The following is a 16,262-nucleotide window of genomic DNA, read 5'->3' on the forward strand; positions in this document are numbered from 1 at the left end:
GAAACCAGTCCTTCATTCTTTCGAGAGAGGCTGATAAGAGAAAAATAATCATTCAGTTTTAGATATTGTGAAATTACATGCAAGACATCCGTCTTAAGGAACTAAACAGGGAAACAAATAAACAAAGCAGAAACAGAGCAACAGGAAACAGGAAACCCAGACTGTCCTACGTTAATCAAACCATATGTATTCACATACTGAGCTGCTCTTTAGATTACGCTTATTTTGATGAGATTAATGACTCGCAGATCTAAACTGGAAGTTTAATCACTAATGTTGTATAAGCTTTGTTCTCAGATGTTCACCAAACGGCCACAAAGAGCAATTTTTTACTTCAAGTGCAGAAGAAGTGGGGACCAAAAAATAGCAGAAGTAGGAGAGTTTGAGTGAGCGTCATGTCTCTCGGTGCCGCCCCCACACACTGGGAGAGGAAACTCTATCAGAAGTGATAAACGACTGAGTGTGAGGTAACAGGGAGTAAGAGAAGCAGAGAAACGTTGCAGAGGACAAGAGAACAACAGTCGAGCTGAGAGAGAAAACGACGGAAAAGAGGGACAAACTGAGAGTTTATGAGGAAGAGTCAGTGAAGGCAAGTACAATGTCGGCTGCCTCGGTCATCCAGCACTGACAGCTCTGCTGATCACATGGGCTGATGTCACCCCTCGCTGTGTTTTCCCTCCAACCACTGGAAAAGAGGAGACACATGTCCACACCGTTACAAATAAGGTAAGACATCATCTTTCTGTCTTAAACAGTTGGTTAAACCTTGTTAAGTCAGGGAAACAATGCAGTTGTGGGGAGACAATGTTAGCCAAGGGGGGTCGTGGCTAAGCTTTGCTCCAAAAACTGAAGAATTCTAAATATTTCAGCACTGCTGAGCAGTGTGGGGTACCGCGGGGGATAGCGGGCCTGTATGCTGCCATTGTCCAGGAAACAGGGAAGATGTGGGGGCAACAACCACCTCATTACTTTTAATGTGATAAGTTTAAAGGAAAAGCCCGCCCCTGTGGGCAGAGGTTATGGACTTGAGGCAACAATCTGGATTTTTTTAGCCCTGAAGGTGATAACCTGCCAGACTTATCAGGACACATAAACAGTAACCCACACTCAGTGATAACCACTTCATTGTCACTGTTACTGCGCTGCTGTGCAGGTAGGTCTGACGAGGCCTTCATATCACAAAGGCTGGTCAAATCGATTAATCTCCATTTCAGGTTAGTTAAACCTGAAAATGAATATGTTCTCAAGCCAAAGCTCTGAGATGACTCAGTCCTTACAATGTTTAAGTGAATTTCCAGTCCTACTCTTATAGCTTATCACATGACGGTGGAAACTACAACTGGTTCCCCAGATCTGCAACCAAAAAACCCCCCACACAATCATATATCAAATTCCATGGCAAACGGGTACAATTCAAGAACAGGCGATCGAAGCGCGAATGGAAAGAGAGGTGATTCATTTGTCGAGTGCATGTGTCAGACTCCCCAAACAAAAGTGACACATTCAACAAAGGGAGTTCCCACAGACACTCTCAATCAAACCAATTAGGCACGAAGCTCGCGTGCCAAGTGCGTGGGTGTGAATTTGTCGATGCGACTGCGCTGCACGGAGCCGCCATTCTGATATGTAGGGTAGAGAGCGCTTCACTTCTGAGAACTATCTGGCTGCTTTGTTGCTTCATTCTGAACTTTTGGGTCAGGGGGGAGAAAGAGCCAAACAAAAAGATCACATTTTTTTGGTGGCTTTCTGCAGCTCAGCTCCTTGGAGTCCACTCGAAACATCCTTTCTGGCTCCTCTTTCCCCCACATACAATCTGTTCAGATATCTGAAATTCTCCAGGGTCTCCTCCATCAGGGAGAGGTCTTATGACCATCTCCCAAAGCCCTCTGCCTCTCCTGGGACGCTAGAGAGCTTGGCTCTGCTGCCTAAACCAAACATCACCTCTGGATTAAAGGGCAGAGGAGGCTGATGAAATGTGGCACGCACAATGCAACACAGCAGGAAGAGAGTGAGGGGTAAAAGCTGGACTTTCTGCTGGAGACAGACATGAAATGTCTAACATGACAAGCTGACTGTGTTGTGAGAACAAACAGGAGGCGTAAGGTTAAGAATTTCATGATAAGCTGCAGTGAGGAGTCGGGACAGGGCTTATCTCCAGAGTCTACAGCATGTGCTTGTGTGATGGTCATAAAGGCACAGAGAACCTTAATAAAGCGGATGAAGTGTGATGCACCACAGTGTGGTCAGGCAACTTATGATGACATCCTGAACTACAACTGCAGAGCGAAACATTCTGTGATACCCTGTGATAACTGTGATAACTTTCATTTGGGTGCTAAATTCCATGAATCTGGAATGACCAATAATATAAAAATAATATAAAATAATATAAAACCTGAATAAAATGATTAGAAAGCAACTGGGCTAATTTGAAAAGTTGACTTTATTGAACTTTAAATGTTAAAAAATGTAAAACACAAATTGTTCTCCTGTTAGCTTAATATTACAAGTTCAATGAACTCAAAATTCAAGTGAACATGGTTGCTTCTTTTTCCAATGTATAGGTTTCAGACAATTTTGAATTCTGTCAAAATTTTTAACATTGTTGATGAATGAACCAGAATATGATTCCACAATAAGAAAGCTGAAAGCTTTATAGCATTGAGAATGAACTTTTAATAAAATTAATATCCAGAAAAGCAATAATACAAACAGCCATTCATTGTTATTTTGTGACATGAAAGTATAAACAAATAATTAAACTTTGTAAATGTATTAACCATTACTATTTTTTACCAAATCTTTTTGGGAGATTTGCCTTCAGTATTTTTAAAGAATTCTGCAGGGATATTTTTCCACACATCCAAAGTTGAGGCTTAGAAGTTTGTTGCATTTTTTGCTTCTCAATTAAAATTTACTTCTCGAATGTCCAGTCCTACAGCGCTGCGTTATCGGCTCACAGACTTACACAAATCTGAACCAACAGTGGAACCTGATTTTCTGAAAGATGAAAGCTTTAAGGACTGTTTATCTGATGCTGATAGTTTTGGTGGTCTACCAAGTTCTACCATACTTTCCACTTCCGTATGCAAATGGATCATCGAATCTTCCCTGAAATCTCTCATGAAAAATGAGATCTAATGCAACATTTTTGGAAATGAATAAAATGAAGGGAGGTCTCTTGTATAGCACCATATATGTGAAACAAGCCTGTCAAAACTCAGGCTGAATGTCAGTCCATCACATCTTCCAGTGCTTCATTTTTAGTGGAATCAGTTTTCTCAGTCCGGCAGACGACAGAGAGGTCTGACAAAGGCCTAACACCACAAAAGACTTGGGCAAGAGACCAAATGTGAACAGTCTGTGGCCTGAATGGAAAGTACTATTTTAAGCCTTTATACACTCCGGTGCACCTGTTCCACTACAGGTGTGAATGATCTACGTTTGAGAAAAAAAAAAAACTAGAAAAGGTAAAAGTGCAGTTTTTCTACTGGAACTATTTCAATGCAAACACACGACCCAGATAAGAAGTGAATTTATAGTAAGACACAATTTAGCTTATTCAACCATCTGTAACAATGATGTGCTTGAACTGAAGTGAGTCTAGAGGTTCACACTCTTATACATCAAAATATTTTTAACGCAACAGGACAGCGCTTTAAAAAATATAATCCTTACAGAATCACAGCTCTTTAGCAGTACCCTAAAATAAATTACAAATTGATACGGTTGGTCAAAAAAAGCTTCCTGTAAAGTTTGTGTATAAAATGTACAGCTTGTGCATTTTGGGAACAGTTCCTTATCTAACAGTTTTACTTCTGCTCAGGTTTTTTGTTGTGGATTTGCCCTGAGCTGCCAGTGTATTAGGTACACGTCCCGCCTTCACATAGTCTGTGAAAAACAATTTTGTGTGTCTGTGGTACGTGGTATAAATCACGCAGCCCAACGTTTGGCATGATGGTTGATATTTGGTTCCAGCATCTCCCAAACAAGTGACCTTTCCACACGGCTGTGGAACGACCAGAATCTGGTGCAAACAGCATGGAGACATTCTGTTTCACGTCAAAAGTACAGGCCGGTGGTGACAGTGTGGTGGTGTGAGCGATGTTTTTCTGGCACTCATTAGAGCCACTGATATTCACTGAAAACATCCACCACGTCATAAAGTGCCAACATTAGACGCAACCCTTCATTTATTTAATTAAAACTGCCATTAAGTACAAAGAAAACAGCAGAAAACACATTTAACAGAATTAGACAAGCATCAACAACTGAATATGATAATATTTTCCTAATTATTTAGTGTTTCCACCCTTCATCTTTATAACACCTTCCATTCTTTTCTAAAGATTCAGTTTCTAAAGAAATCTGCAGGGATATGTTCCCCTGCGTCTTGTAAACATGTCCAAAGTTCAGTCCTAGAAGTTGGCTGCATATTGTGCTTTGGGCTCAGTCCATTGTTCTGAGAACAGCAGCTTCTTGGTTTGATTTGCAGATTTTCTTCTTTTTTGTTCATTTCCTTTTCTCAGTAACGGCTTCTAAACAGCCATGCTTTTGTGAACACCTCCAAACGTTTAGTCTTAGAAGTTCTTCTGCATTGTCAGAATAACAATTTTACACTGGTCAGTCAATGAAAAATTCCAGGTCAGATGTCCAGACCCACAGCACCGAGTGGTCTTCTCACAGTAGAATATCAGACAAAAACACCTGTTTTTTTTTAGATCTGAAACAAGAGTACAGCTTGATTTTCTCCTCTCTCTGAAAAATTAAAGTTTAATGTACTGTTTATCTGATGGTGATGGTTTTGATGGTTGTTGCTATTTTCTCTGTATCTTTAAATTATTTTTTGAACTCTAGTTTTGGGAAATTCTGTTTCTTTACTTACTTTCTTTTGACTTTTTGAAGATTTTTAAAGATTATCTAATCTGCTCACAAATCACCCCTGAAAAATGACTTGTATTTAGTGGCCATTTTGGTTGGACACTAAGTAAAGGGTGGTCTCTGATTTTTGCACAGTTCTGTACATGTAGTCACTGAACAGTTCCAGGACTATGACCCTTTACAGCTTCTGTAACAGGCACAGTAAGCTTGAACGATATTTTAAATATAGACAAATGATTATTGTCTGCAGTGTTATCACAATGAACAACATCATGAGTCCAACTCAGTGATGCAGTACTACATCAATACAGCAATACAAAGCCTGCACCGTCCCTGACGGCAACACAATCACCATATAATCATTAACTGGGCTAACTTATAATATTACTTAATATTCTATAATTTGCATATTCTACAGATGGCATGCAGCACTGTCAACATCCAGTCGCTCTCCACAATTTTTTGGTTAGAAACAACATCGCCAGACTGGCAGGTTGGCAGTTCTTCTGAACAAGCCTGTCCATTTTTACTCTGTATCGGCAACAGATTTGCTGAAATCTGTTATAATCTTTCCATGTGGCATTCAAAATATGTACATGACCAGCTAATTACATGTTCTGTTGGAAAAGCCTATAATTATGCACGATCATTTTTATTTTATATATATATATATATATATATATATATATATATATATATATATATATATATATATATATGAATTAAATACAGTTTATTTGTAAAAAGCGAACGATAAAATTAGATAGAACAATAATTTGTGTCTTTTTTTTAATTAATGCAATATTCAGTGATATTAATTGTTGGCCCAAAGCCGGTGCACAGTTTCTGGAACTTGACCCTATCGAGCATGTTTGGGTTGAGGTAAAGGGGCAGCTTTGCAGCTGTTCAATTTGCAGCAACTGCTCAAAGCAGCTATTTCTTAATGGTACAACATTCACTCACAGAGCATAAAGCATGATGATAAATTAGTTTATATATGCAATATATAAGATATATGAATCCATTTTTTATGAAGTGGACCAAACTGATCTGTGGTCTTTACATGCACATACATGTTGTTTATAGAAGGAAAACATTTAGTGTTACAACACATTTCCTAATCAGGTATTATACTCATCTGTAACTTAACTGATCACGAATGAACAACAGAAACTAAGAGCTCTTAAGTTCATGTGGCTGATCTAAGCTCTCGGGTTGAATGAGTCTGAAATGAATAAGCTGCTGCTGTATGTTTCTGTAGTTTAAAACGTGTTGCCCCACATCCTGCCTTAAACTGAAGCAACTATGAAAGCCTACAGCTCTCTCTCCCACACCTGGTCAGTGCAGCATTTCCTAGAACCTGTAGAGCATTGCTTTCATGGTTATACGGTACAGAAAGCACAGAAAGTACCGCTTTGAAAACTCCATAGTCACTATACTGCGCCTGCATGCAACGGCTGATTTGATCATTTTGATAGGCCTATACATCATTAATGGGAACCTCATGTCAATGATGTCAATGAAAGTCAATCTACAGAGAGCCAGTCAGTGGGCGGACTAACGACAACTGCAGTTGCACATCGTCCAGATCTCATGGCTACATAACAGCTTGGAGGAATGCATTAGCAGGTGTAATTCTGAAACTGTAAGCAGATTTTCAGGATTATCAGGCATCTCAGCGGCACAGAAACCTGACAAAAGTGGCAGTAGAACACGTATGTAGTAAGATGTTGTTCTACTCATAGTCCAGTCAGTTCTGGCACACATTTCCAGCCCTTAAAACAAATGGGATGCAGTATGAATTCAGTTCAGAACTTCAGCTCTAATCTAAAGATATGTTGTGGAAAATAAGAGCATTTTGAAAACGTTACACTGTCAAGAATATCTGGAGGAAGCAGAACAGAGTGAATGGATCCAGTTCTAAAAAATATTTTTTCAAAGCCTTTTTTTTTTTTGATTTGATGTAATTTCAAGTGAATGAACAACAAAAGGACAGAACTTTCCTAGAACCTCTTTTAGAGCAACTAAAAGTAACAAAAAGGACTGGCCACAGATCCCTGACCACGCCTCTGTGGAAGGCACGCAAAATTCAGGTCTGCAAAATCATTCCTGCATCCCAAAAGGCTGATTTCACCCTCCCTCTTGTTTTCTTGTTTTCTTGTTGTCTTATGACCCACAAAAAAGAGGATGAAGATCCAAAAAAAGAAAAGTATAGTGATTTTTCCTTTTTTTTTATTTTTCTGTATCGTTTGAACGCAGCAGCTTTATATTGTTTGAAACCTTCATGATGAATGGACTGACAGAAATGGTCTGAAATTTCTTTGCCACCTTTCCCATGTTTTTGCCGTCTCCTGTAAAATTACAATTTTGAAGACAATTTTTTTTTATGGACAACTACAATACACTGTGTTTCACTTTCATCAAAGATAAATCAGTGAATTGTTAGCAGAAGAAAAATACTTCTCTTGGGAAACATCCACTCTTGACAGCTGCAGTTGTAGCCCAGTTGGCAAAAAGGATTTATTAATGCATCTTCTAAATGTTTACTGTGTTGAGAGTGAATCTACAGTAAAACTGCTTTGTGTAAAACTTCTGTTTGGCTCAAGTTCATTTCATGCCAAAGTGAGGAGGATGTGTCTCTGCTTGTTCACTGGCAGATATTTGTTAAAATCCAAAAGACTTTTTGACAAAGGACTTTATTCACAAATGAGCCCTTTGAATTTGGTATAGGAGGAATTAACCAAATTCAAAAAAAGCATAATCCAAAAAGCTACTTCTCTGCAGATTACAATCTAAATCATTGCATGTATGTATGTATCTATACATCTGTCTGGTCAGTGCAACAGTTTCCTGCATCCTCTTGAGCTGGTTACATGGTACAGAGAGTACTGCTTTGAAAACTTCCTCATAACAATCAGTACTCAACCCTTGCACATCTATACACAGTAAACATGGGCTACTTTTCCTGTAGCAGTGACATCAATGAAGTCAACAGAAAATTTTAAACTGCAAAATCCACAGAGAGACAGTCAGTGGGCGGATTTTCATTTGAGCAAAGTCTTCTTTAAAAAGGCGGCTTTTTAAAGATTGGCTCTCTTTTTTGCAGACCTCAAATCAATGAACACAACTTCATCGACACCACTGTGAACAACCCAAAAGCTTTCACCTCCGTGCTTTACAGTACAGTATGGTAGTGCAGTCTGGTTGGAATTCTTGTCCAGGTTTCTTTGCACAGTGAGTCTAACATTAGTTTGATGCTGAATTAAATGTCATTTTGTTAAACATATGATGAGGCAAACTAAAGAACTTGATTGAAGTTGACCAATGGTTGACTGTCCAAATAGTGTCTACATCTATCCAGCAGTGAAAAGGCCGTTCATTTCACTTACTTCAGAACTGTGGTGATGTATTATATGGTTCTTGTGGAACCAATGTGCACATTTGAATAAAGTAAATTCTAAGCAGCACTTTTTTAAACAGAATGAATGATAAAAAATAACACCATATGTTAAGATGGTTACAGGTGACAGACATTACTGTGTACGTTGTCTACATTGTGATCCGTTATCTAAACGCCGAGGGGCGGCGGCAACACAAGGAAAGACTCTGTCAGAGTGTATCAGCAGGATGTGGTTGCACATGTGTTTGACTTTCAGTGCCAACAAGTGTAGCACTAGTTGAACTTTCAGCTTTTGGCAGACAGCAGTAAGTGGTGTCCAGCAGTAGGAACAAGCAGAAAGGGATTATGAAGGAACAGGACTAGTTCTAGTGAGCTCCTAAAGATCCACAGCACTGCACAGGTTCAGCTGTACCCAACCCTAACAGGCCTGAATCAGCTCGTGATAACCTGCTGAAGAGCCGATCAGGTGTGTTGAATCAAGAGTCATTTGAAACTGCAGGGCTGTCGGCTGCCAGAAGTGAGACTAAGAAACACTGACCTACTGACCTCCATCTTTATATTCGAGCCTTTTGTTATTCAGCACAAAACAGTGAGAGATGAACACTAGGTGCTATTCAGTGTTTGGTGCATTACACTCAAATAATGAAGCATTAGAGATGAAAAGATAAATAAAATGCAACTGTGCAGAACATAAACGATGGGTATTTCTGGTCATTTGTGGTTAGTTTAGAATTTATCTTCCCACCATCTTTCTTTCTGATGCTTTGTGAGGTTCAGCATGTTATGCAGTTAAGAACACAAGAATCATATTCAGCAAATGAGATGCATTCATCATATACACAACGTGCAAAACAGAGATCCTACTGTACACATTTACAGGTCATCAGTCCTCTGTACCTGTCATAGCAAGCAGGTCATTCTGTTGTACTTAGAATTTACTGGACCGATTGTATGTAAGTCATGTCAACTCTATTGATCCTTTTCATGAGTTTGTGAGAGTCCTGCCATTAAACAAGCTCATTTTTCAGGAGATATTTCTGCGTAAATTAGATATAACATACTCCATTTGCACAAAGAAGGGGAAAATCAAAGGAAAAAACAGAGAAACAGAGAAAATGACACTCCTAACAATCGTGTGAGACCACAAAACTAACACCATCAGATAAACAGCACTAAAAGCTTCCATCTTTGAGAGAGGAGAAAATCAAGCTCCATTCAAAAATCAAGATATAAACAAATCCACAGGTGTTTCTGTCCATTTTTCTACTGTGAGAAGACGACTCAGCGCTATGGGTCTGAAAGGATGTGTAGCTGTGAAGAAGCTGTTAGTGAGAAAAGGAAATAGAAAATTTGCAAATTAAACTGTTCTCAGAACACTGGGCTGACCACCCCAGGGTCCAGACCTCAACATCACTGGATGTGTTCAGGATTACTTGTATCCCAAGAAAGAAAATGCAACCAACTTCTAAGACTGAACTTTGTAGGTGTGGAGAAATGTTTCTGCAGAATTCTTTAAAAAACTGAAAGCAAAAAAAATCAGAAAAGAATGGAAGCTGCAATAAAGCCAAAGAGAGACACAATAAATACAAAAAAAGATATCATGTTTAGTTGTTGAGGCTTCTGTGTAATTTACTGTTATATATATGTTTTCTGCTGTTTTTTTGAGCTGAAAAAGGAATAACACGTACTTGATGGCTGTTTCAAGTGTGTATATAAATATATATATATATAAATACTATACTAATATACTAATACTATAAATAATAAATAATATATGATATTTACACACATAAATAACCAATTTAATCAAACATAATATTCTCATAATATTCTCTCCCCAAAATGTATAAATGCTCAACTTAAAAAGGTGCCAAAAATGATCCTTTTTTAAAAGGTAATGAATCTTCCACACATCGTAAAGGTTCTACACAAACTAAAGATTTTTTCAAGAACCGTACATCCAAAATGAAAAGGCACGTCATTGTTAAGTGTGTAGGTTAGAGATGATCTCGTGTCTGTAGGTAAATTAAGGCCATGGTCACAAATAGGCCACGTATAATAATAAACCAGTGAAGACCACAACTTGCACAGAAGACTTACCAGCCAGCGCATTTCTAACGGGTCAAAAATGGATCAGACAATTTCATTTGGCCAGTGAAAAACCTTCTTCACACATAGTCAGTTGTGTTTTTGCTGTATTTTGAATTTTTTGTTTCCAGTGAAATACAGACCACTGAAAACACGTTTCCTATTAAATCAACAACAGAATTCACACATTTCAGGACATTTCATTCTGTTTCTTCATCAATAAGACCATGTTGAGATGCTGTAATAGATGTCTAAGCCTCGTCTTCAGCTTCACCATTTTTAACATCAGATCTTCTTTCCTTTCTCCTACTTTAATTTTTATTTGCCAGCAGTAAAGCTGTTTTCTCAATAAAACTCAGCAACATGATTTCTGCACTGTAGCTCACTATAATCTAGCCTTTCTGTTGTAGAGATACATCTTGCAATGCAATCTTTAAAACTCTCCTCTTGAATCATATATGTTCATGTATATTGTTGGTAAAAGGCTCTGAGATCAGTCTTAAGAACGTTTGTATATTTCCTGCCTTAGAAGAACAACATTTTTCTTCGCTTCACAAACCTGCTACCATCATTGTGTCTCAATGTCCATTTCAACAGCTGATTGTAAACGATCATTTCCAAGATCCTGACTGAGATTCTTATCAATCAAATTGATTGCTTTTCCTTTCATAAACATATAATATTGTTTTATCCATACAGATCCACAAACAGGAGGTAATATCACTGTGCTGCAGGTTCAATGTAGTTATTGTGTATAACCAAGAAATATGAACTTGTGTAGGGAAAATAAGGGGAAGAAGCTTCTCTTAACATTAATGAGGTTTGCATGTACAGGATGATAAAAAAAAAGCGAAAACCAATGCACAGTTTGCAGGAAACGGTTTGCAACAATGGCTAATTTTGTTGCTACAGTACTAAAAGAAAATCTTGGATCAATTTATTATCTAGACTTCACAGAATTTCTGATTTATACACAAAAATATTATTTTATATATATTTACACACACACACACACACACACACACACACACACACACACATCTCACACCGCTGTTGTTGGAAGAAAACCTTGTATCTCCAAAACTGTAACTTGTTTCTAGAGTTTTTCAAAAAATAACTAAATATCAAAAAATAAAATCTCTTATTCACAGAAGTATTCAGACCCTTTGCTGTGGCACTACAAAATGTGCATCTTGCTTGCTTTAATTATCCTTTGATGTGTCTAGAACTCAACTGAAGTTTACACTGCATTGCAGGAAAATCCCAGCCATGTTCAAGAATGTCTCTGTTCATATTATGTAAAGTAAATCAGAGCAAGAATATAAAACAATACCTAAGGCTTTGAGTGTTTTCATGTGGCCTCATTAATTTTGAAATGGAAGCTTGGCACAACCTTGAACCTTCCTCGATGGCCTTCCAATATTCTGTCCATCCGGCCAAATTGGGCATCCACGTAAGAATGGCCCTGGTCAAGGAAGTAAAAAAGAACCCAATGGTTACTCTAAAAGAGATGAGGAAACCTGTTGGATGGACAACCATCTCTGCAGCACTCCATTAACCGGGTCTTGGCAGAATTGCGAGGACTCTGGCAACATGAGGAAAAAGACTATCTGGTCTGATGAGATGAAAACTGAAGTCTTAGGGCAGAACAGCAAGTACCATGTCTGGTGAAAAATGAATTACCATTCGGTCAGGAGGGCAGCATCTTACTTTTTAACTGTACGATAACTACATTCATCATAATGATTAATATCCTATATGCTGGCATCTTCTGAGATGCTTTCACTTCACAGGATATCAGCATGTACAGGGTTTCCTTCATTGTCCTAATAGTTTTTCAGGGCACTGTACAATTTAGTATAACCACAAAAGCTGAACACACTGTTAAACACGTGCAAAGCGAGCTAGTGCAACAATATGGTGCAGACAGCTGTGAAAATGGAAAGTCCCATATGCTGAAGTGTGAAGGGTGGGTGGAAGAATGCACTGCACTCGTTTTAACTCTTTAAGCCCACAAACTGTCAAACGGAAAGCCTGAAAACGGGAAAATCACGTAGCTGAATGTCAAACAGAGCCCACCTGACTCTGAGTTAAGGTTATCATGCTGTGTGTTTAGTTGAGGTGAAGAAAAGAGGTTGGTTGTGTAAAGTTGTGTAAATGTAAAGGACAACACTGTTAATTATTTCACTTAGCAAATCAACAAAACATCTAATTTGACTGGGGGTGTTTAAATTTTTGCATTTTTGAATATTCAGAATTCATTACATTCCGAAAGTGGAGATCAAATCTTAAGGCAGATAACTTGACCAACAATGTAAACAGATTATTACAATACAATACATTATTAATTACAGTATATTATTGATCATTTCTTACATAATTCCTGAAATGAATAAAGCATCAAAAATACATTAAATCCACATAATTTCTGTCATTATTATAGATAAAACAATAAAAATTCAAAGTTAGGCTTAGTATTCAGTTATTAACCCTAATGACCAGTAACTACTCTGAACTACTCAGAAATTACTCTAAAATTACTACTTAGAGTATGGAGTTAAGTGGAGTCTGGACCCACAGACGGGTTAAACATAAACAGTAAGGGGGTAAATAATAACCACTACAGATTTGGCATGACACTGTACAGAAATACTAAAATAAATACAAAAAAGACCATGATAGTTTTATTTCCTGATCCATCTATTATAACAGATGAAAGTGCTGAATGAAAGTGAAACATTTCAGCTGAATCAGAAAATGCCTCGGAGAGCTTCCTGTGCAGCGAGACTGGTTATTAAATTCAAAGTGAAACCTGTAGAGCTTGGGCACTGAGCATTTCCTGATTGGGAATTTAAGGTAATGTTTAACTGCAGCTGGCTGGCTGTTATACAATATCCCCTCTGAGTTGGAGTGAAGCGTCCGCTTTGCCTGACTGAAGCCACTGTGTAAGTAAACGAGTGAGTGAGAACAAACACACGTTTAACAAGCTCTTCTATTTTGCTTATCTTCAAAATATTCAAAAAGGATGCAAATAAATGGTTGAGCCAGTTATACCAGCGCTATCATCCTGCTAAAAAGCTAATACCATAGCTGTTATATGACCATCACTGATGCAAATTCTGTGTTCAGAGCATGTGTGACAGGTTTTAGGGTTTTAACCCAGACTAATTTTGAGCCTATTCACTTAGCAAAGCTGTTCCTAATCTGTCTTGCTCCTTTGCTGTCTTTCAGGACTGGACACACAAAGGAAAGCATCCCAGTGCTAGAAAATTAAGAAGGCATTCTTTAGGAAATGGCCTACACCAGATGACTGATGGGACACCCTGATGGAAACATATGACCATTTCTGCACCACTGCCAGAGACGAGTCTGGATAATATACTTGGATTCAGGAAAAAAGGTGTTCCAGAGGATCTCAACCCTCATTCCAGAATGACCTCAGAGTAAGCAAATAAGGATCAGCACTCTTAGGAGCTTCAGGGCGAACCTCAGAACTGGACAAATGAGAGGAAAATGAATGAAAGCGATTTCAAATGTGCAAACGCAACAGAGATAAAGGAATACCAGCATTACATCTATGCCATCATCTACTCTGTAATCCTGGTTCCGGGGCTCATCAGCAATGTTCTTGCACTCTGGGTTTTCCACGTGTACGTGAAGGAGACAAAGAAGGCTGTGATCTTCATGATCAACCTGGCCATCGCAGACTTGCTGCAGGTGCTTTCATTACCTCTGCGCATTTACTACTACCTGAACAAATCCTGGCCTTTCGGTCACGCCCTCTGCATGTTTTGCTTCTATCTGAAATATGTGAACATGTACGCCAGCATCTACTTCCTGGCGTGCATCAGTGTGAGACGGTGCCTGCTCATCATCTTCCCGCTGCGCTACAACGGTACGAAAAGGCGGCGGGACAGGGGCTGGTGTGCGGTGGGCTGGTTCATTGTCTGTATCGGATGTCTGCCTTTTCCCCTGCTGAGAAAAGACTCTTCAACCCACGACATTTGCTTCTCAGAGCTGCCGATGGTGTCGCTGTCCATGGCTGGCGGAGTGACTCTCGTCACCATGGCCGAGATCGCGGGTTTCCTCCTGCCGCTAGGCGTGGTCCTCACCTGCACGTGGTTAACCGCTGCAAGCCTGCGAGAAAAGAACTGCATCTTGCAAGATGCCGGAGAAAAGCGCAAAGCACTGAAGATGGTGCTGAGCTGCGCGTGTGTCTTCCTGGTCTGCTTTATGCCTTATCACATCACCTTCCCTCTGGACTTCTTGGCCAAGTCGAAAAATGTTAGCTGCACATTCAGGAATGCCGTCCTACGCTCCCATCCTATAACCTTGTGTCTGGCCAGCTTTAACTCCTGCCTGGACCCAGTCATGTACTACTTCACCACTGATGAGTTCAAGCGGCGTCTCTCCAGGCCAGAGCTGCCGGAGAGCTTCCATTTGCACCGCAGGATCTCCTGCACAACGACTGAGGTGACGGCACTGCAGTCTGAGCAAAAAGAGTGAGGGTATCCCTCGAGATAGAACAGAAGACAGAACCTCAGATAGCAACAGCAAATCAAATCCCCCGGGACAGACCACTTTACTGTAGTAACTGTTGTTGAGGGTAAGACCCCACAAAGCTTGCAGACTAAGCTTGAGTTGGAGGAAGCCCTTCACATTTGCTCCTATAGTCAATGTTTCTTATTCATGAGAATTCCTGATGGGGAATATAAATGATCTATGCACTGTAAGCCCAGTAATGTAAAATAGTCAATGCAGAATATTTATGAAAGAATAAATATATTTATGGCTGTGTTAAACGGCCATAGGAATGTGCGTTACGTAATGTTCAAGCAACCTGATGAGTGCACACTTGAACAAGTGTTCAATAAAGCAATTAAACTCTGGCAACAATATGTGACAGTTTCAGAAGAAGAGCATCTCCTCTCATAAACAAGGGAAACATAAGGATTATGCAATAGTGAAATCTTGTGACCAATAAATGCAGCGGAGCTTCATACAAACACACTAATTTCATAAAAAGACATTTTTAAGAAAAGGGACATGTGGGAGAAAAGAAAATAAAAGCACTGTTTTTAAAGGGACTGGATGTATTTATAGCTTTATTTCGAGGAAGGCCTCGTTCTTGTAACAATGTGCTGTTTCTGAGGAAACTGAACTGAGCAGGTGTTGCAATTTATTGCAAAACAGCGACTGTGGACGAGAGCATGCGAAGACATCTCTCAAAAGGGGCGTCTTTCTCAGAAGTGTGAGTAAAAAACAGCGTGCTTTCATCATTAAAAACAAGTACATTATTAAAAACAAAAATACTGCATATGTGTGTAGTCACAGTCACACTTGAGAAATATCAATGATCTGTACTATTTTGTGGTTTTACAGCATTTTTAAATCCTCCTGTATTTGATAAAATCATCTGTCAGACCTGCAGCTAATAAAAGTTAGCAGCATAGAACATAAAAAGGACAAACCTAAGATGCTGAAACACAACGTTAGGATTACTAGATGTGAGATATTTTCTCTAGGAGAAAGAGATACTTTAGCTCTTGTGGTCTTTAACCTGGGAGACTCGCTGTCGTTGAAAAGAGCTATTCATGAAAATAAGTCAATGGTTTGACTACAGCATTTACTGATCGGGGTAAAAGTCATAAATTCTGAAAAAATATAAATTTTATGGTTTAATATTCTTTTAGGAAAGTTCCAAAACTCTTCGCATGCATTTATACAGGCTTTGAAAATAAACAAAGTAGTGCCACTGTGACGATTCGACAGAGTTCAGATGCTCATGGATAAAAAGGGCAAACCAGGTTTTATTACAGTTCAACAGAAGCGTGGTCAAAAAACAAGCATGGGTCGTAGCCAAAAAACAACACAGGATCACCGTAGTGATCAT

The 16,262-nt window shown here is 39.0% G+C and overlaps 1 protein-coding gene across 1 annotated transcript; it reads left to right on the forward strand.

Moving 5' to 3' along the window:
* The first annotated feature begins 209 nt into the window (after nt 1–209).
* Nucleotides 210–15,433, forward strand: gpr174 (G protein-coupled receptor 174). The gene is made up of 2 exons (XM_036569429.1): nt 210–726; nt 13,601–15,433. Exon 2 carries the CDS (start codon nt 13,883–13,885, stop codon nt 14,873–14,875), a length of 993 nt encoding a protein of 330 aa, XP_036425322.1. The 5' UTR covers nt 210–726; nt 13,601–13,882; the 3' UTR covers nt 14,876–15,433.
* Nucleotides 15,434–16,262: the final 829 nt, after the last annotated feature.

Source organism: Colossoma macropomum, unplaced genomic scaffold (assembly GCF_904425465.1).
Source record: "Colossoma macropomum unplaced genomic scaffold, Colossoma_macropomum, whole genome shotgun sequence".
Taxonomy (NCBI): Eukaryota; Metazoa; Chordata; class Actinopteri; order Characiformes; family Serrasalmidae; genus Colossoma; species Colossoma macropomum.